Genomic DNA, 21,820 nt, shown 5'->3' on the forward strand with positions numbered 1-21,820 from the left:
GCATGATAAAACCACCACTTGCTTCAAAAGGGGACTACTTGAAAGACACCTATTGTTACTGAATAGTTAAAGCTGTTCAAATTGAGTTGAGAATGACTGAGGGGGGATTACTCAACTCGTTCCTCATTTTCTTACTCTCCCTTAAGCCTCTGGTTACACGTGTTGCCGCTGAACAGCCCCGGGTCTGGCCAGCACGGCCACACTTGGTCTGCAGCTCTTCGTGTCCCACGTCTACGTTTGAAAACGCGTCCGTCGGCATGCGAGGGAAACGTCGAGCTTGGCGCTGGCGTACGGGCACGTGGACCCGACGGAGGGCTGCCCCTGCAGGGCCGTGCCGTGCCCGCGGGACCTGCGCGCTCCCCGCCCCCGTGCGGCGCGGCCCGGGGCGGGGCGGGAGGCGGCGGGCAGCGCGGAGCCGGGAGCGGCCATGGGGAAGGTGCTGGCGGCGGCTCTGGTCGGGATAGCGGCGGCGCTGGCGGCGGAGCGGCTGCTGGCGTTCCGGTGAGCACGGCGGGAGCGCAGCCGGGGCGCGGGATGCCGCCTCGTGCCGCGTCCCCGCGAGGGGGTCCGCCGCCTCGGGATGTGCGGGCTGCCCGTCGGCCGAACGGGACGTGGGAATCGGGGGTGCGAGCAGCTGCTGCGCCGCGTCCTGCTGAGCCGAGCTCTGGCTGATAGGCTGTGTGCGTGTGAGGTGCACCCCGAGTCGGAAGCTCGCGGTGCCCCCTGAGTTGTGCACCGGCGCTGAAACAAGTTCATCTGTAACCGCTTGGGTGGTGAAGTACTTTGTTGCACTCTGGTGCATAATTACAATTAGGATCCAAATGCTAAAGGACGTGCACCCAGCTCTCTGCCCTGCGGGTCTGCAGCTCCTGACAGGTCTGCAACCCCAGCAGTCACTGGCAGTCAGGTAGAGGCAGGTCTCCCACTAAAAGCAGGGTCCGATGGCTGCGGGTGGGTTTCCTGCACGCTGAGCTCTCAGCAGTACCCTTAGGGCCACCAGGGAGCTCCTGGTATCCCCGGGACCACCTGGCTGGAAGGCAGGAACCCAGTGCAGCCTTCTGCTGCTCCTTGAGTTTGGTATATTGTGCCTACATAGCATGGTACAAGAGTCCCTGAAGTGCTTCAAAGATTAGGCTTGAGGAATTGCTAGGGATCCTACAGACCTCATTCTTCTTAGATCAGGTTTGTTTATGCAGCTATTATCTCCCTAATAGGCCTTGAGTAAAGTTCTTGCAGCAGAAAAAGAAGTTATTGTGTGTTTCTGGCTGAAGTTACACAGATTCTCCTGCCGACACGCTGCAGCTGCTAACTGTTCCCCAGAGAAAATCCTGATCAAATTTGTAAAAGTTGAACAGGAGTTGTGCTAGGTTACTGTTTTCCTCAGAAGAATATATGTAACTTGTTCATATATGCACACCATGTTCCTACGTGTGTATAGAAACAATATGTATGTAAAGGATATCTGTTGTTCATTCACATGCATGCGCAGTGTTATCAAGCCATGACACTCAGTACCAGTGTACCCCCCAGCCTCCGTGCTGCCAGAAAGACTCAGACGGTTTGGAGGGAACTGGGAGCAAACCCAACAATTAGAGGGCATTTTCAGTCCTGTCAGGTAGGAAGGAAAGTTCTTGGGCTGCTTAGCTAGAGAAAGGGAATAGTGAAAGAGAGGGCTTTGAATATGTGACGGGTCGCTGCTTGGGAGAGGGATTGCTGCTGGGTGCCTCAAAGTGGGTCGGGAGGTGGGGGGCTGGAGCTGGAGCAAGGAGAGGTGCCAGGCGCCGGGCTGCACCAAGAGGCAAACTCCTGCTTTCCTGAAGCTGCGGCCCCTGATGTGTGGGTCCGACGTGTTTTCGGAAGGCCGGTCAGCTATCTAGGCCATCTGGCTTGGTAGCTGAGGCTGCCTGAGCTAGATAAACTGACACATTTTGAAAAAGCCTCTGTGTATGCTGCAGGCTTGTGACCAGTGTCCTTTTGAATTACTCTCATTCCAGTTCACAAAGTGTTTCCCTGGGAATGCCGTTGGGATATCATCATCTCCCCTCGGCTGCTGGCTGCGTTCCCACTGTGCTTTTGGCATTGTGAGGCTTGCAGGCTGCTGGGGAAGGGCCCCTGCAATAGGGAAGGGAAAAATCCCAAGAAAGCAGCAGCATGAATGCAGGACATGATTGCCCTGAGCTGGGGTCATGCTGTGCTGGGGGCTGAGATCCCCCCTGGGGGCTGGGAGAGCTCCTGCAAGTGCTTTTCTTGGCTCCTTTCTTTTGCACTCCTCTGCCCTATTTGTCCTTTCTCCTGGCCTGATGGGAACAACTAACGAGGGCAGTTCTGACAGTGATGCTTCCTATTTCATTATATTGGCTCATGACATCAGAGGTGGATGTTGGTGGTCTGGCAGCTGAGGTTGAACCTTCCCACCAATACTCTGTTACTTGTTGTTGCTGTGTGACAGATGGCAGCAGAGGGGCAGTCTGACATAATGGCGTCTGACGTGGGAGTGTGTATGAAGTAAAGGTGTGACACTGACTTCCTCCATGCAGAAAGAATGGCACCCGCTGATATTCACTGACATTTGGTGAGCATTTATGGAGCCCCAGCAGTGAATGTGAGCACAGTGAGGTGGTCGGTGGTGCGTCTGAGCAGTGGTAACAGCAACATGAAAGACAAGCCACATTCCAGACAGCCATGCACAGCTGTCACACCACAAAATGAAGACTGTCTTGGTCATCTCATCCACACAAATCAGCTGACGACAACCAAGGAACAGTGCATGGAGCTGAATGTTGGTTTCAGTGCTTTGGAAATGCTGGTGCAAGTGTTGGAATATCCCAAAATTTGCGCCAGGTGGGTCCGACGAATTCTCACACAGGAACAGAAAGAACACCACATACAAGTTTGTCAGGATCTGTTGAGCCAATACGAGGCTGAAAGTGACAATTTTCTGGATCACATCATTACCAGTGATGAGACGTCATGTCACCACTATGAGCTGGAGTCACAAAGGCAGCCCATGGTGTGCCGACGTGAATTCCCCATCAAAGAAAAAGTTCAAGTTGCAGCCCTCAGTGGTTAAAATGATGTGCACTGTCTTTTGAGGTAGGAGAGGGGCAATCCTTCTGGATTTCATGGAACCTGGAAAACCATCAGCTGTGACCACTGCATTGCGATGCTGACTAAGCTGAACTTCTAGTCAGGCCAGAGAAAAAACAATCATTCTCTTGTAATACAATAACACCATGCCCCATTTCAGTTTGAAGACCATGGGGCACATTGCCAATCTTGGCTGGACTGTACTACCACATGCACCGTATGGTCTGGTTTTGGTGCCTTTTGACTTCTATCTGTCTGTGCCAGAGAAAGATGGACCGTGTGGGCAACATTTTCCTAGCAGTGACACCACCATAATGGCTGTGGTACAGTGGGTCACTGCTGCTGGTGCAGATGTTTATGAGTATGCGGGCTCTTGTTCATTGCTGGTGAAAATGCAGAGCTAGTGGTGGTGGTGACTGTGTTGAAAAACACTTTTATGTAGCTGAGAACATGTTCTATCAAATAGTGTTATTGTGCTCTTTGAATCTGTTGTAGCTTCCATGAAAATAAATAGGAGGCATTACTTTCAGGGCAACCTACCTATGATGTAAATGTGGATAGATTTTGCTATGGGATCTTTGCATTCAGAATTTCCTGTACATGGAGCAGAGTATTAACATCTGTGCACAAACTGTATGCAAAGGAAGAATAAATGTTAGTTTAAAAGCTTTCTTTTTTGAAAATAAAATCCAGGTCACCAGTTTGACATTTTTACATAGAAGCTCAACATGCATGCTTATGACACTGCATGCTACCATGGTGAAAGACAGCAGTCCTAGTAGTGAGGGGTCTTTCATGTATTAACATCGATGTAGTGCAGTGGTGGAGAGGGAGAGACAGAAATCTGCTTAAGTGCCTGTCTGTCAGGCCTCATGCTGTAAAGCACGACCTGGGGATCTGTAGGTGTATGGGAGAGGCCATAAATTGTGCCAGTGGAGGTTCAGGCTGCATATTAGGAAAAACTTCATCTCGGAAAGAGTGGTGAAGGGACTGGCATAGGCTGCCCAGGGAGGTAGTGGTGTCACTGTCCTTGGAGGCCTTCAGGAGTGATGTAGATGTGGCACTGAGGGATGTGGTCAGTGGGCATGGTGGGCATGGGCTGGTGGTTGGGCTAGGTGATCTTAGAGGTCTTTTCCAACCTAAATGATGCAATGGTCTACGAAATCAGAATGGCTGACAGGGAGTGCAGTGGGTGAAAGAAAAGGAGAAGGGACAGGGAGATTAATCCTGAAAGCTGTACTGCCAAGTTTTGCTTGTTGTTAGGATGTCAGCAGTCGTGCCTTGCGATAACACTGCTGCTGCTTTTTAATACAGTTTTTAATAAGTGCAGGCACACCAGGAATGGCTGTGGGCTGGGGTGGGAGGCTGCCTTCTGCCCACCCACAGCGCTGGTCCTGGCTGCAGGGTACTGCTATACTTAGTGGCTGAAACCTGAAGAGAGGATGGCTGTCATTTTATCTGGGGTGGGTGGCATGCGATCACGAAAGCTTCATCTCGGGAAGCATGTAACCATTCCGGCTGTTTGGGGCAACATTGCCAATTCTAGGTTTTGCTTGTTTTGTGTTTGATTCGTTGCTGAGATATGGCAGGCAATAAAGCAGAGATAGCCAGGAGCATTACCTGCTCGGCAGCGGCTGTGTGTGCTGTTAACCTGTTAACCTGCTCTTTTCTCTTGCAGGAACAGACTCAATGCTACACGAGAAGTTGACCCTGTAGCCCTCCCGAATTGCTGGCTCATCAAAGGGATCGGTAGGTGCTCACAGCCCCTGAGTCCACTGCTTCTGTCTGGTCTTCTTCTGAAACTGACTGCTAAAGGCAGCTTCTGAGCCTCAGCCCAAATGCAATGTGTTATTTCGCCTGCTGGCATGCTTTCATATTTTGCCAAGCAGACTTTCAGGTGGAGAGAAGCCACAGGAAGAAAATTATACTGAAAAATTCCTTTGGCACACTTCTTTTTTCATTGGTATTTAATGCTTCAATACATATATATGTATATATATATATTGATAACGAGTGCCTTGCAAACATGTCTTCTTTGCAAAGCCACTTGGCACAAGGCAGCTGAGTGGCTTCAAAGACTGAAGGGTCGTATTTGTCGTCCCAGTTTGGTTTGTGAAGAGGTTCAACTGAGTGGCTGCAATGTTGACTTTGTACTCTAGGTCTTGTGTTCAGCGCATGGGAATGTTTCTGTCTTTTTTTTTTTCTCCTTCAGTATAATCAGAGTGTAAAACGATTACCTTTAAATATACAATCTGACTCCCTTTTCCCTAGATCACACTGTTTAAGCTCAGCAGCAGCTTATTGGCGTTTTCCCCCCCGTAGTGTTTTTGGAAATACCTTACATTCTACTGAAATTGCATGGATTTTGCATGGGTAAGGAGCCTTCAGGTGAGCCTGCAGAGCCTCGCCATTGAGCTTGCTGAGTCACCGTGTCGTTTCATAAATCCTCATGTCAGAATCAAACATCTCTGTAAAGTCAAATTGCTGCAGTGAATAGCTGTGTGCAGAGTTCCTTTGCCTGAGGTTATGTGTGGGAGAAGTCATTAGAAATCGCCTTTGAAAAAATCTTTCCTAGTTTTCAAGACTGAGCTGTAATTTACTCATGCAGGACTCAGAGTTGTGCTGGTTAGGTGATGATTCAAGAATCATGATACAGGAATCAGTTCTCAGTAATTCTTTTAAGCATATTGCTCTTTACTGTTACTGTTGAAGTCTTTCAGGACTTTTGCAAAATGCTTGCTCTGATGAGGAAAGAAGAGCTGGAAATCACAGCTATAGCTTTGTTTAATTTCCAAACAGTATCTTAACTTCTGTGCCTGACATTCACATGGCAATCAGGTGAATTCTGAGCACCTGGCTTACCATGGAGGCTGCAGCAGATCTATTTACAGAGCCTCAGTTCTGCTCCTGCCTGGGCTCCTATATGCAAAGGAACTTTTTCACAGTGAGGGTGATGGAGCACTGGCACAAGCTGCTCAGGGAGTTTGTGGATTCTCCTTCTCTAGAGATGTTCAAGACCCGCCTGGACGCCTAACTGTGCAGCCTGCCATAGGGGGCTGCTTTGCAGGTGGGGTTGGACTTGATGATCTCTGGAGGTCCCTTTCAGCTCCTACAATTCGGTGATTCTGTGAACTGGGCCCTGAGCACTGAGCTTGCCCCTCGCCTCAGCTTCCTTCTGTCCCAGTATTCAAAATGTGAAGCTAACTTGGTCTGATCTGGCAGAAATTAAAATAACAATTTTGCAAATGTCTTCCAGAATTCATTCCAGAAGGGTTATATTACTCAGCCCTATATGCTGCAGCCCTAGCATCTAAGTGCTGCACTGTTCAAACCAGGGCTTTTGCTGTACTCATATCTGAAAAATACCTGCATAAAGGTATTTTTCTGTGCATCTCAGTTCTCTTGGGCCTTTTCCCTTTAAAATGTGATGATACGATTGAATGAAGAGTCTGTCACTCTTTTAAATATTAATTATATTAATTAATATTAATATTAATATATTAATTTAAAATATTCCTTGTGGCCTCGTAAGTGGGGCACAGGTGATGAGTTGGATCAGTTTGGTGCAGAGTGGGCTTCAGCTGCACATGGAAACACAGGCAGCTGCTGCAGTTTATCATAATTACTTTAAAAACAATGCATCTGTGTTAAAAGAAGCAAACCTAGAGTAAGTGGAATTCTCTAGTGGGCCCTTTTATTTCTGCACAATTTCATCCTTTCTTTTTGAAGACTTTGATCTGTTCTGCTTGTCAAATATTGTGCAATATAGGCAACATGGAATGTGAAACAAACAAACAAAAAAATGCAGGTCATCTACCTTCAGTCACAAATATGTGAAAAGGGCCACATTCATAGAATCAGTGCTATCTTCTGAATTCTGTGGGTGTCTAATCTACTAATTTATAATAAATTAATGGTGTGTCCTGAAGTAATTGCTGAAGTTCCAGAAGGTGCTGCAGAAACTGTTGGAAATACTTGCATTTTGGAGAAATTCATGGGATATAGGCATGATACTCACTTCCTTTGGACATAAAACCCAGGTGTGGCTTTTGTCAGCTGCATCAGCAGAAGACATTGTACTGAGATAAAATAAAGAACAGAATAAATCATGCTTTTAGCTTTCTAGATCTGTTGAACTTTTCTTTACAACCTGTGTAGGTAATTAATGTGGTGAATAAGCTTCTGGTGTGGCACAATTAGGCAACGTGGCATAGGTAACAGTTTCTGATACCTGATGAATCAGTTCCTCTCTCTTTTGCTGTTCATGCCACCATGGTCCCCTCTGTCTGCTTGAGCTGAACCACTGAACAAGCCAAGCCTTCCTGGCTCTTCCTGCCATGCTCCTCTTTCACACATGCCATGAGATGGCTGAGAAGTGCCCAAATTTGCTTTGCTCTGTGGTTTCCCTCTAAGCAGTAGTAAGTAGTTCAGAGCACTGCTCTCCCTTCATTCCTCCCATCCCAAACTTGTGCTTTTTAACTGTCCATTTCCAATTAGCTCTCTCTTCTGTGAGCTGGTCTTTCTTTTTCCCTAGCAAGAATGGGCAATACTGGAAGCGATTACCCACAGTTAAAAGCATGGTCTGACTAAGAAAGCTGTTAAAGATAGAGCAGGCTCTCTGTCACTCAAGAGCTTTAACTAAATATTTGCTTATAATACTTAACCAAGTGTCCCAGCTCGAGTGCAGGAGCTGGTGTGTGAAACTCAGTGGGTTGGCTTATGTGGGCATAGGAGCTGAGTGATCCCTGCAGTCCTGCCCTGGAAATCCCTTAATCCAGAGCCTGTGCTGATGGCCTGCTGCAGAGCAGAGCTGCCAAAAGCAGATGGCTCATCCTGCATCGCTCAGGGCATGTGGTGCTGGGGGGACATGTAATCCTCCAAAAAGAGGGGATTCCAGAGCTGTTGCCTAACCTAGAGTGCTGCTCTTGCTTTTAGTACTCTGCTGAATTTTTCTGCTGGGCTTTATCTATAAAGCAGCTGCATGAGACAGTGGGATTGTGTGAGCTGGAATTGTGCTAAATAGGAGTTTTTCAGTGGGGAATGTTTTATGTCTTTTGACAGAAACTGTTTTATCTCTGTTTTGCAGAAGCTGGTTCAGAAGACATTGACATCCTTCCTAATGGACTGGCTTTCATCAGCTCCGTAAGTATCCCTCTCTGTGCAGGGGCAGGCTCTGCCTGATCTGCAGAGGCAATAGGTGAAGCCTGAAAGATAGTCTCTTTAGTTCCTATGAGCCTGGATGTCAGCCCAGACCTGACTTGTGTTCACTGGTGTTTCCTTGCTTGAGCAAGTGCACTCCTCAACACAGCAGTGCTGGCTGCCGATCTCACACGTGTATCCCATTGCACTTGCGTAACTTTGAATTTCTTTCATGCTGCTTACCTGAAATGTTGAAATGTAAAACCTCTCCTGTGTAGAAAAGGTGTGCTAACTCCTTATTGTCTTAAAATAAAAACAAAACCAACACCACAGATTTTTTGTGGTGATTTTGTTGTTTCTGGTTTTGAGAGATTTTTTGCTTCTAGGCTATCCACTCCCAAGCTTCTCTTTGTAATCAGGAAGAGAGGCTTACAAATTATTTTCTAAAACAGAAGCTGATTTTTTTTTCATTTATGTGCTCTGGGCACATCTGAAAGTCTGTGTCAGAAGTGTGAGCTGCCCCAGCCCTCCCCTTCACCATGACTTTACCACGTTTCTGTTGGATGCATTTGGCTGTGCTGGTCTTCCAGTTCATTCCCCCAAGAGCATCTTTGCATGGGGTGGTTTGAAGCACAGGGAAAGCCTGGATAAACTGTGCTGCCCCAGAGTGGTTGGGCAAAGGCCTGGGGCTTTGGTGTCTCCTGATGCAGCAGTCCAAGCCCTGTACCTGGGGCTCTGCTCAGTGCTGGCTCATGGCCTGGGCAGGGATGCTTGGCATGGTGTTATGGCACCATGGTGGGGGTGGTGGCACCTTGATGGTGGCTGTAGGATGCGAGGAGTTGGGAAGAGCAACAGGAGAACTGTCCCATTCCCACCTGAGCCAGCACAGGGTTGGAGGAATTATCCATGCAGCATGGGCCCCAAGGCCCAGCTTGCTCCCTCTGTTCCATGGCCTCAGGGTTCACCAGGGACAGCAGAGCCTGTCCCTCTGCTGCATTGCAGCTGGTGGCTGGAACAGAAGGCAAACCTGGTGTGTGCTTGCAGACTCCAACAGGGTTCCTGCATTTACAGTCATGCTGTGCTCCTCTCACCTTTCACCCAGAAATAATCTTATGTTTTGGTTTTACAGGGTTTGAAATACCCAGGATTGAAGAGCTTTGCACCAGACAAGCCAGGTGAAATTTTTTTGATGGATTTGAATGAAAAAAAGCCAAAAGCATCTGAACTGAGAATCAGCCGTGGATTTGATTTGGGATCATTTAATCCTCATGGGATCAGCACTTACATAGACAAAGGTAAGGAGAACTTTAACCCATAGTAAAGGGTTAGTAAACCTCATCCTAAGGGCTACAATCAGAAATCTCTCTGGGGCCTTGCATCATACCCCCAGTAATCAACATACTGTGGGAGAGAAAACAGTTTTCAGGCACTTGGTCTTTTGAGGGTTCTTTTCTAAAGGTTAGCTGTTGAACCAAATGCCTTTGCACATGGTCTCAAACTGTCCAAGACAGAATGCACACTATATTGAAAGGAAAGAAAGCATGAGAGATGTTTGAAAAGGTGAAAGCCACATAAAGTTAATCTTGCCAGTTTACATCTGTCACCCTTGGGTTCAAGAGTCTCCAGGAGACACATGCTTCACTGATCAGCAATGGCCAGACAGCAGGGAAGCAGCAAGGGGCTGTTCACCCCTCTGTGCTGTCCTTCCCCTCTTTTCCCCTGTTGTTTCACTAGAGCTTTAAGCAAAGCAATTAGAAGTCCTGAATATGCTTGAAGAGAGCCATTCCTGCAGCTTCACCTGCTTCCCAAGGCAGGCACCCTTTAAGAGATGTTCCATTGGAGAAATTGATGGCCAATTTAGGGTCTCACCAACACAGCTGGGTAAAGGTACTGCAGTATTACAGAGTAAAAGAGAAGGCTTGACTGCAGCTTTCTCGGGAAACTTGGTAAGTAAACCAAAAGGACCAAATTTGCTGGGGTTCCATCCCTCCTTCCCAGCTGACTGTGGCTATATTCCATACAGCCAGCCACTGTAAAGCATGAGGCTGCAAAATCCAGTGGTCTGGGCACTAATAACAAGCCCTTATTTTACTTCCATCATGGTAGAAACAGTAAAAATTTAATTTACATGGCAATGCTCCATAGGCTAAGCCACATCAGTGGATAGATGCCTCTGAAGTCAGAGGGAAATGCACCAAGTCCCATATTGTTCCACACTACTGTTGCAGCTTTTTCCTTTTCCTTCTTTTAAGATGACACCGTGTACCTCTTTGTTGTGAATCATCCACACCAGAAGAGCACAGTAGAATTGTTTAAATTTATGGAAGAGGACAATGCTCTTGTACATCTGAAAACCATTCGACACGACCTTCTGACAAGGTATTGGAGCCAAAAGCACAAGCTTTTTTGTTAAAATCTGAAGTCGGATATTCTTGATTTTAGGGTATTATTAATACAGGCTAATTTATCTTTAACCAGATGTCTGGTTTCTCTTTTTAATGACTTTTTATCCCTGCCATTAAAAATGGTATTCCTCCAGTCTCTTCTGTAATGAGAGTTTTAACAGTTGTACCACTAAGTCAGTCTTAAGTTCCACTGTGATTGATGCCAGTGAATTAGCTCAGTTTGGCATCCATTTCTTCTCTCATGTAACCCATTTTCAGTTTCTCACAGATAGGAATCTTTTATTCTGAATTTGTTATTTTGTAGAAGTAAACATACTTTCTAGTTTTCTTTTCTCATATTTCGATACAGAATTTTCTTAGTCTGTACTACTGCAAAATGACTGTAAGATAAAGGTAGCCTGAAAGATAAAGCTGTCACAACTCCTACTGGTTTTCTGGTTTCCAGCTGAATGTAATCAAAAGAGAAAAATTTCCATGGTCTTGTAAGCAGGTAGCCAGATTTCCTGTTTATGTTGTACCATCCTGTTCAGCTTTCAGCACTGCATAATTCTTGTGCATAAAAAAGGAAAATAGAACTAAAAAGGGAGGCTCTAAACAACACAGTGATTGTAAAAGTTGTAATTTGATGTAAAAGTTGTAATTGCAGCCCCTTTGTGGCCATGGAGTGTCTGTGTTCTCACTGGATTCTGTGCAGTCTCACGGTGCTTCTTCATACCTCTCATTTCGTTCTTTTCTCTCTCTCTTTTCTTTTTCAGTGTGAATGATGTAGTAGCTGTGGGGCCTGACAGCTTCTATGCTACCAATGACCACTACTTCTCTGACTTCATCTTGATGTTCTTGGAAATGTACTTGGGTTTAACTTGGTCAAATGTGGTTTACTACAGTCCAAAAGAAGTTAAAGAAGTAGCAGCTGGGTTTTATTCAGCCAATGGAATTAACATTTCACCCGACAAAAAGTAAGTTTCTTCTTGCCTCAGATTTTATTCAACCACACATAAGAATCCCCAAGTCCTAGGTGGACACATAGGACCCTCTGTTGTCAGTGGGTGTCCTGGCTCATGTGAGGCAAGATGCTACCTGTAAAGCATAGGTGATGCAATGGGTTTATAGAACAGATGCCACAAGTCTTTAGCTGCAGGCAATGTTTGTTGATCTGTATGGTGGTTTATATGCAATGAGAGCAAAGGCTGTTGCATTCTAACCAGCTGGTACAGAAAGTCACGTGTGTTGTTTCCAAGGATTAATGGGGCAGGCTTTCTGAAAGTGAGGAAGGCTGTACAGTCCTACAGTCTGAACCCCCGTGTTAGCCAGTTGTGTGGTTTAGACAGATAAGCTTAAATTTATTTAAAAAGGAAAAAAAAAAATAGATTTGGAGATATGACCCTTCAAGGCCTGTGTCAGTGTCTTAATAGAAGAACTGGCACAGTGTGGAACAGTGTTTCACTGGGCTCAGTGCTCTCTGGCCTGCTTGACATTTCTATTACTACACAAGGACTATAAGGTGAAATTCCTTGCAGGAAGAGCTGGGCTTACTGTTTTTGGTATTTGCTTACTTGTGCACATTGCTAAGAGGTGCTTTCTTTTGAAGGTACATCTATATTGCAGATATATTTGATCATAATGTCCATGTTATGGAAAAGCATGCTGATTGGAATTTAACCCATGTGAAGGTAAGGTGCTGCAGTTCCAAAAAAAAAGAAGAAGAGGCGTATGTGAATTTTGAATAGTTGTCCCTATGATGCTTCCACTTTTAACCTGCTCATGCGTGATGTTCTGGTTGGAACGGCTCTTGCCATGATGATCTTTAAGGTCTTTTCCAACCTGAGCAATTCTATGACTCCTACTCCTTGCAGAGCTGTGGGTTCTACCAGCAGGTCCCACCAGCAGAGAAGGATCTTGCAGGGAAGTCTGCTCCAGGCAGCCTGGGTGCGTCCTCAGAGAGCAGAAGTAACCAACATGAGCCATGGTAGATGACGGAAAAATCTCAAAGCAGGCTCATGGCATGGAGAAGGGGATAAAGTGGGGCAGGGAAGGAAGAGATCGTTGAGGGAGAAAATAATGAAATACAGTCAGGCTGGATTATGTGAGATGAGAGTCTTGGATAGGTCTACTGTTTATGACTGAAAATAAGACAGTCTTATATTTAACTTCCAGGGCTTCTGACAGCTTTAACATCTCTCTTTTTCTTATTATCTCTCTGTGCTGGACAGACGCTGCAGCTGGACACTCTTGCTGATAACTTGTCTGTTGATCCTGACACTGGGGATATCTGGACAGGATGTCATCCCAATGGGATGAAGCTATTCTACAATGACCCAGATAACCCTCCTGCCTCTGAGGTGCCTTTTGGGAGATGTCTCTGGGCTATCTCTGCGCCAGAAAATGCCATTGTCCAAACCATCCTTGTATAACTTAGCTATGGGTTACAGAGAAAACAGCCTCTGTGAAGGCAAAGACTGTGCTGGCTCCTAGCTGAGAGCTCCTGCTCTCATGTGGGAAACCTGAGTAGCACATACTCAGTTTACAAACACCTATTTGGATCCTTAGGAGACAGCTGAATAATTCTCACGTAGGAGTTCAGTCATTCCAGACTCCTTAGGCTGCTTTCTGTACAGCTGTGGCTGAGCAATCAGATTTTGATGGACTGTGTTAATTACTGAGCCAGCTACCTTCTGCCAAACCAAAGCAGTGGCTGAGCACAGAGCAGGGCCAGGAGCACTCTCCCTGGAACGACATCTGCAGGCGCAGTCCATCAGCAGGCGACACCGCCGTTCTTCCTCCTCTTGGCACGGGTGAGGTGCTGGCAGCAGGGCGTGCAGGTGGCTGATTCTTGTGTTGTCCAAGGCTTCCCATGAGACACAAGTCAAAACGGTCCTCTTTCGTAGCTGTAGATTTATGATATTTATGGGCGGTTGTTTACTCTGTCTTGAAAAAGATTGGAAATGAGAAGATGTTGAGTAACTTTTAGCCTGGAGGAAAACAGGCACGTTCCTCGTGCTGGGGCAGCCTCTCTATTGCACTGAATCCAAATAGCAGGTCTTCCTGGGCCGTGCTTCCCTGAGGCAGAACCTGTAGCCCTGTCACAGGAGCCACATGGCTAGCAGCAGCAGATGATGCTCATTTGTTTAAATTACCATCCTGAGGTGCCCTCTGCCCACAGTAGATTTCGGTATCTGTGTCCCTGGCAGGTCCTGCGCATCCAGAACATCCTGGCAGAGCAGCCCACGGTGACGCGCGTCTATGCCGAGAATGGCTCTGTGCTGCAGGGGACCTCGGTGGCAACAGTCTACAACAGGAAGCTGCTCATTGGCACTGTCTTCCACAGAGCCCTGTACTGCGAGCTATAGCTGTCCTGGTAAGGCCTGTTGTAGGATTTAATTTCTGGTGGGCTCACCTAGTTTCTGCTAGATTTAATAAGGACAGGACTGCTCCAATAAAAGCTGACCAGAGCCATGGGATGCATTCTTGCCTCCTCTCCAAAAAGCGAGTTTTATGCAGTAGCAAAGGAAACGGCTGAATTTCAAACTCAGATGATAAATGACTGAAACCATCAGTCTTCAAGTTATCCTTCGCAACTATAATGGGAATTGCTAACTTCTAGTCTGCTTTCGTGTCACTGGGTCCAGGCTTTCCTTGGGACTGCACTGACTGCTCTCTTCTTAAGGGTGGCACTGGCACAGGCTGCCCAGAGAGGTGGCAGGTGCCCCATTCTTGGAGACATTCAAAGTCAGGCTGTACCAGGCTCTGAGCAACCTAATGGAGCTGTAGGTGTCCCTGTTCATTCCAGGGGAGTTGGCCTAGATGGCCTTTAAGGGTCCCTTCCAACTCAAAGGTTCTGTGATTCGAAGGCTTTCTGCTGCCGAATTTCCCTAATACTTCAGAAATTGGTGGAAGGAGATATTTTAATGATATTTTAAATGATATATTATGAGCTATTTTAAGTGACATTTTAGTCTCATTTCTGTCTTCCCTTTTTAAACCGTTTCCTACCACGGCTTCAGCTTCATGGGTCTTAATCTTATTGAGAAAAGAGGGACATCACTTTCGAGCGGTTTCTTACTGAGCCTGCCAGAGGGAGCTTAAACAACCCTTGTTTTTCTTAAAGAATGGAAAACAACTCCCAGACACCTCCAGTGAAACATGCCTTAGCCATGGGTGGTGCAGCACAGGGAGCACAGGTGGGGGGGGGACACGTTCCTGCAGTGACCCCCCTCCTCAGCTCAGGCTGCCCAGGGCCCCATCCAATCTGACCTCGAGCACCTCCAGGGATGGGGCTCCCACAACTCTCTGGGCAGCAGTGCCGCTTTAGGCTTGTGTCACTATTTGTTCTCACTATTTGTTCTCTAGCAGATTAAGTGCTTTGTAATAAAGAGATCACGTCCTGAAGCAGAGCTGGTAACACAGCTGAAGCGGTCCCTGTGCTGGGACTGCATTTACTTTGTGGCTGTCTAACAGCCAGCATTTCCCTCAGCGCTGTTACGAACAGCTGATCAAAGATGTACTTCACCTTTGCCAGCAGCATGGAGCATCTCCAGGTGTAAACCGACAAATTGCTGGGCCTTGTCACACTCCTTTTGTTTTGGGCCATTCACAAAATGAGGAATGTGTTCCCTCACGGCTGTTATTTTAACTACTCCCTTGCAGCAGGTTTTTGTAGCAGCCTGCCCGCAGGTAGAGGCACAGCAAGGACGTGAGCATAACGGCTCCAGTCTCAGGATGCTGCTAAGAGACACATTTTACATGTCAGTCTTGGACTTCCAGCCACTTAACATTTCAGTGCATCTGTTTTAATTAACTTCTTCTTGCTTATGGATTGGGGCTGCCTCTTACACCCTGCAGGTGTTGCTTGTGTCAGTGGAAGGAAGCATCGGTGATGTGGCTGCTGGGCAGCCCAGTTGAGGCCCCAAGGCCTCATCCTGTGCTGAGCTCCTGGCCTGGGTTCTCCCAGAGGTGAAGCCACCAAGAGACCGACAGAGCGGGCACTGTGTGTCCCCTTCCCTAATTTAATGCTTTACTAATAAAGAAAAAAGATAGATTGCTGTGTTGAGCAGGTGAACTGCTGTACTTTGAACGTGTGAAATGCCTGTTACAGCTAAACTACACTTCAGTGTAAAATATGAAAGTGGCTTTTAGAACAACAAACACTGACCAGCATCAGTGCGAGAGCAGCCAACTTGTACAGCAGCCTGCAGCAAAACACTGCGTGCTGTGTTCCATCCGCTTACCAAGAAAAAAGGACCGAGAAAAAAAGCCATTCTCTTTCCTTACCCTGTATATATTTATACTTACTTCTTTTTGCATCATTGCAGACTGTAAATGAGATCCAGTCTGAGGCCCGGGAGCCACACTTCGGCCAACAACTGGGATCAGAACAACACAGAAGGAAGGAGAGGACAAAAGCCGTGCTTACCATTTATTACTTCTTCTGGAATGACCAACGAATGGGCAGGAAAGTGAGGACTCAATACAAATTCTAATAAAGATTCAGGATTTCTCATTTTATTGCATTCGTTGTCTAACAACAATAATACTCATTGGCAAGAAATTTATTTACACTAACAAATTAACTTCAAACCACAAGGCTTTGTTGTTTATATTTAAACTGTAAGAAAACAAAGGGCCACCATGATGTTTTGTTTTGATGTCTCCAAATAACTAAACATTAAAGAAAATCATCTGGGGGAAAACTCAACGATCTAGAGAAATTCCTATTGACTAAAGCACAAGGGGACAAGCTCAGACATGGCACTACCGCGTCCTTCATGCAGATGATTCGACACCAAGATGTACGAACAGAAAGCTCAGGGTTAAACATGCACTTCATATACATTTGACCTCTTTAAAAAACAACCGAAAAAGGAAAAGATCTGAAGCGCAACCACCTCTTCAACCATATAAAAAGGAACAACATTACAAAGCCAATTTTTACAGTGAGCACAGTGCATTTTAGTCTTTTAGCTGCCTGGTCTTCTAGCAGTACGTACACCGGTGGGTGAGCATTGCAGCGTGGTCGGAAGATACAAAAGCAGCAATTCAGACACGACATGTGTGCAGGGAAGCCTGCGGGCAGAGGAGCGAACCACACAGCGGTGACCCTGGGGGAAGTCACTCACAGCCCGCTCAGAAATGAGCTGCCCAAAGAGCTCCAGCACAAATCAGGCTTATAAAGTATGAGAATGGGCTTTTCTTCCCGGAATATCAACAATGCAGTACACCAACCCTGCCAAGCCTTCCCCCACCTAAAAACCAGCACGAGGACAACACGCAGGAAGACCTACGGAAAAACACTCCTGGTTTTAACAGAACTTTTAACATGTTGGGAGCCACAAAATACACAAGGCCCCGCAAGCAGAGCAAAGTCGATGTGCCGGCTCCATGCCCACAGCCCTGCAGCAGCCCATCCGCTGCTGCTGAGCAGAGGTGCTGAGGTGCACGCACATCCATGTGCACAGACACATCCATGTGCACAGACACACACAGACTCACACCTGTTCATTTCAAAAGGACCCAAGCTACAATCACTTGGCCTCTTCATTTCTGGAAAGACTGAGCCACTTCATTATTTTCTGTTGTTACGAACCCCAACTGGACCCATCTAACCACCCCCTGCACTCAGCTGTTAAAGACTTCCAAGTTCATTAAGCGTGTGCCTGCTTTTATCATTTTTTTTTTTTTTTTCCAGTGTTCTGGCTCACAGCTTTGGTTTCCTGAGGTTTTAAATGAGGGAAGCATGGGAGGAGGGAATTGCTACAGAAAGGGTCCAGCCTCTCCGCCACTTGGATGACATTGCAGGGGAAGAGGCCGCACCTCAAAAAAACAAAATCAGGTTTTCCTTTCTGACAGTAGTTTTCCACCGTAAACATGTGGCTAAATAATTAATACATGATTTAATTCCTGCAAACTTCCCTTAAACTTCAGCACTGAGAAACAGCACAGACCACACTGCAGAGTCTTCCAAGACCCACAGCTGGCTATATGCAAAGCTTTTCTTTTGCTTTTCAGTGCTGGGATGACACAGTGTCAACCACCTCTTATTTGCCAGCACACGAGCAGCTCAGAGGTGGAGTAGCTTGAGAGGCAGGAGGCTTAGATGAAAGCAAGCAGCTGGGGTGTTAGACTGATGCTAGGTGAATGCTAATGAGAGCGGAAGACAGGCAAACCTCAGAGTTGCCTGCTCAGTAATTCTTGTCAAACCTGGATCCTTGCAGTATCCCTGCAGCAGACCAGAGTCATGGCACAACAGATGCCTCTGCAAAAAGAATCAAAACGAAACCAGATTTGCATACACTGAGATACAAACATCACCTAATTCTGTTCTTAGTAACGGCTGCTGGTCTGCTAGACAACTGTGGCCCATGAGGTAGAATAGGCTCTACCAACACTGAGCACCACCACTCCTGCTGGGACCAATGGGTGAAGTACATGCAGTAGTGAGCAGTGCTCTGTGCACTGCACATACCAGCCTGAGCTCCTTCCTCATGCCTGGTCCTGTTCTGCCCAGGCAGATGGAAACCTCAGTGGGAGCTGCAACTCATATCACACGGGGGAAACCACAAGCTGGAAAAGAGATCCTGAGACCTGGATAGAGCAAAGAGCCACTGCACTCCCCCAGAACCTCAGTGCAGGACTTCAGGACTCCAGTAACGTGCCATACTGCATCTCTTACTTTCTGCCTTTCCAAGCTCCAGCTAGCTCTCCTTTCTGCTCTGTGGGCTACACCTGCACTCTTTCACAAGCCGGATGTGTGCATGCAGGCAGATGGGCACCTCCATGGCAACAGGAGCAAACTAGAGGTCCCAGAAGCATCCTGGTGCTGCCCCAGCAGCAATCACCTTCTGCCAGCTGTGGGCAGCTGCGCATGGAGCAGGCACAGGCATCGCAGAGGCATGGAACCACCAAGCTGCCTGCACAGCGCTCTGTCAGCACATCCAAAACTGCAAGAATGATGCAAAAATGGGCTACAAATACTCCTGCAGGTGAGCCAAGAGAAAGTCTTTGCAGTCATTTAGCATGGAGTTATGTGTTTCTTATTACATACACACACAAAACCATTAGTCTGACTTAGCATTGGTTTACAGGAAATTTAAGTTCACGATGATGAGACAACTTCATCTTCTGTTTCATAGATGCTGTTACACAATAAAAGGGGAAGAAATGCAACACAATTTTAAACATCCTATAGAACAGCAAGAAGGGTTTCAGACTGCACTGCTCTTTATGTCTGTAGTCCAGTGACATTTGTCCGTGCCTCCAAAATGTGATCGTAATAAAAGGAGCCATATAAATCTCTTTTCTCACAGAAAGAGGAGCAAACACCTGACATTGCTTGGTTTGTTCTGTTTCCCTGTGTTGATCAATATGCATTTTATGGTTTTATTTTAACTTTAAGCTACTGCTTTTTAATTTCTTTTTTTTTTTTTTTTAAATCGGAGACTAACGAAGTAACATTCCCACATAGCAATAAAAAACACACAAATACTGTAAGGATTTCAGTAGGTCAAATTAGTTATTCTGTAGACTAAGAACCTGATTTACAAACAGATTAACGAGGCACTTTTCTAAGCTGCAAGAATGAAAACTCAACATATAATGCCAAGCAGCCTGCTCAGGTTCCTATGAACACAGACAACATAAAGCAGGGACACCACCTCAGATTACTGCATACAACCACTTAAACATTACTATAATGTAAACATAACTTAAAAACATCAAATGCATTTTATCAACATTGTATTTAAAATATGAAATTTCCAGTTTCTTCCATATAACTTCTCTCATTTGAGTACAAATTTATAACCTCCTAAGATGACAGAATGCTACTTTTATCAGGCTGTTAAAACTTTTTTGTGTTTTTTTTCCAACAGAGAGTGCACAAATATTCACTCCAATGTGGAATTCTTGTTAGCACGTCTATTTTTGCCTGTGGTCTATCTCAAGAAAAATATCAGAAGCGATTAGAAATATTAGAAAGTATCTCTGATGGTAGTTTTGTTCTTATGTTTGAGTAAAATATACATCAGAAACTTGTAGAAATTGGATCTGGAAGCAAAAACTAAGGTAAGACTAAGTAGATATGCTGTGTAGTAGCTTTGAATGCAGTAGGCTCTGTCAGTGTAGACCATTCTACACATCAAAGAAATGATTATGATCAAAGACATTTAACTCTAAACATTGCACCCCAACTGTTTCAAATCTGAATTTCAGAGAACTTGACAGGCAAATCTGAATGTCATAAAGTACAGAGCAAGAGAGAAGCCAAGCCAAACTAAAACAAACATTTTCTTCCAAGGAATTCAACGTTGGCAAATTTAAAGTTCAAGTTTGTACCTTTGCATCAACACCTAAAACAACTGGCCAGATGAAGGCTGCAACTTTCAGAATGCACAAACAGAAAGTGATGTTTCTCAAACACAAATGCTGCTGCATAGTTAGCTCTGACTAAAAGCAATAAGGTAACACCTCCAATTTCTTGTAATGGATATTTGCCATTTGTCTTTTCATTCTTTTGAAGAAATACTGAATATTTTAATACCACTCTTAAGAGGCAGTAACATCACCCAGTGCGAGTTATGCATTGCTTCTGTCACAGTCAGAACTATTCAGCAGGCTTCGCCAATGGACTTAACAGGCTGGGAGAACAGGGAGCTCTGGCATATGTAACAAGACTACTGTTAAACCACCCAAATGTTCTGCAGCCCATGCCTAAAAATTCAGGTTTTAGTAGAGATATTCTTTAAACACATCAATCAAAACAGTTAATACATGGCAGCTTTGGATTTAGTAACCTTCACCTCCAAGGCAGCACTGATCTTAGAAGCAACGTACTGAATTCAATCCTAACCAGAATCCTTCTTCTTCCTCTGCTTAAAGTGCACTTCTGTAAAAACTGAAAGTCTTCAGCAGACTTAACTTTGATAATCGTTTCCAATGACAGCTTCGTAACAGCACAGCACAAAACATACACTTCCAATGCTTATTGGAGAACGCATCTGAAGATGTGTTTTTCTTGGAAAAAAAATACAAAACAAAACAAAATAAGCCCAGTTTCCTGTTCAAAATACATGAAAAAGAAAGCACAGTGTGCTATAAGAAAGTTACCTACACACTGGGAGCACAAAGAAATTTATACAGATCTATACGCTGTGCTCTAGATAGAAATTCAACCTTGCTCAGATATCTAAAGGATAAATGTTATCCTCAGATTTCTGTGTAAACCCACATAATCGTTTAAGGCTTTGCCTCCTTCCTGGATTAACTACTGTACAGTTAACAGAAAGAGTTCCACCTCCTGTCTTTTACCCAGGGGGGATATCCACTCTCCTGTCTTTATCTCCAGTGTATATTAAGAAGTCATGGAACAGTTGTGTTTCCAGAGCAGTGTCACTTCAGTGTACTGTTGCAAGACGAAACTTACTCCAGTAGACGGAATTGAGTATCAAAACACTGCAGAGAAGCGGAAATTCCAGTTAGAAAGTTAAGTAAGTCATCTCCTTTCAGACAGAGAAAAATCCTTTTACTCAGATGCATAAGCGTTCACCAATCACTTTGACTGGCCATCGTGTTCAGAAGAGGTGAAGCAGTGGACCATGCTCCTCAGCATCATGCTGGTTACTGAAGTGACCGAACACACAGAGCTCAAAAGAAAAGAGTAGTCTGGAAGGAAACAATGCCACACAAATATGAAATCTGTTAGCTGTCAACAACAACAAAACTGACCGAGGGTTGGGGTTGTTTAACATGGCAACAACAACGAGCGAGAAAGGGATATGCAGGAAAATAAAACTACACAAGATAAAGTTCCCCGGTCATTCTATGTATAGCTCCATTTCTCTGTACACACTCGTGTAATGAACGCAAGAAAGCTGAAGGGGCACCAGAGTGGGTGTGAGTTTCTCTTCCCTCGAAGTGCCTCCATGTTACAAACCCAGCAGCACTTCTGCTTATCACTGCTCATTAGTGCCCTCTGTTGCTTCTGACGAAGACTTGTCTGTTTTCTTCGATTTCCTCTGCAGTTGCTCTTGTTCCTTCTTCCGAAGCTTTTCCCTTTGCTTTTCCATTTTCTCTTGGGCTTTGCGAGCTTTCTCCAGAGATGCTTTCATTTCCTTTAGCTTTTTTTTAACGACTGCCCTGTCTTGGGAAGATGTCATACCAAGAGCCTGAGATGGGGAAAACAAAGTTTAAAAAGATTT

The 21,820-nt window shown here is 45.6% G+C and overlaps 2 protein-coding genes across 6 annotated transcripts in view; one reads left to right on the forward strand and one right to left on the reverse strand.

Moving 5' to 3' along the window:
- The first annotated feature begins 370 nt into the window (after nucleotides 1-370).
- Nucleotides 371-16,133, forward strand: LOC116243321 (serum paraoxonase/arylesterase 2). Its single transcript, XM_031614470.2, has 10 exons — nucleotides 371-501; nucleotides 4,766-4,836; nucleotides 8,174-8,229; nucleotides 9,356-9,521; nucleotides 10,479-10,605; nucleotides 11,387-11,587; nucleotides 12,220-12,301; nucleotides 12,842-12,970; nucleotides 13,820-13,986; nucleotides 15,941-16,133. Exons 1-9 carry the CDS (start codon nucleotides 428-430, stop codon nucleotides 13,976-13,978), a joined length of 1,065 nt encoding a protein of 354 aa, XP_031470330.2. The 5' UTR covers nucleotides 371-427; the 3' UTR covers nucleotides 13,979-13,986; nucleotides 15,941-16,133.
- A 2,901-nt stretch (nucleotides 16,134-19,034) lies between these two features.
- Nucleotides 19,035-21,820, reverse strand: part of PPP1R9A (protein phosphatase 1 regulatory subunit 9A) — a 168,512-nt gene continuing 165,726 nt past the window's right edge. For all 5 annotated transcript variants that reach the window (XM_090142782.1, XM_090142786.1, XM_090142785.1 and 2 more), the window contains one exon: nucleotides 19,035-21,787. In XM_090142782.1, coding sequence (XP_089998908.1) covers nucleotides 21,575-21,787 — 213 coding nt within the window. In that variant the 3' untranslated portion in view covers nucleotides 19,035-21,574. The remainder of the gene's footprint in view (nucleotides 21,788-21,820) is intronic.

This window comes from Phasianus colchicus, chromosome 6 (genome assembly GCF_987193195.1).
Source record: "Phasianus colchicus chromosome 6, bPhaCol1.hap1.1, whole genome shotgun sequence".
NCBI lineage: Eukaryota > Metazoa > Chordata > Aves > Galliformes > Phasianidae > Phasianus > Phasianus colchicus.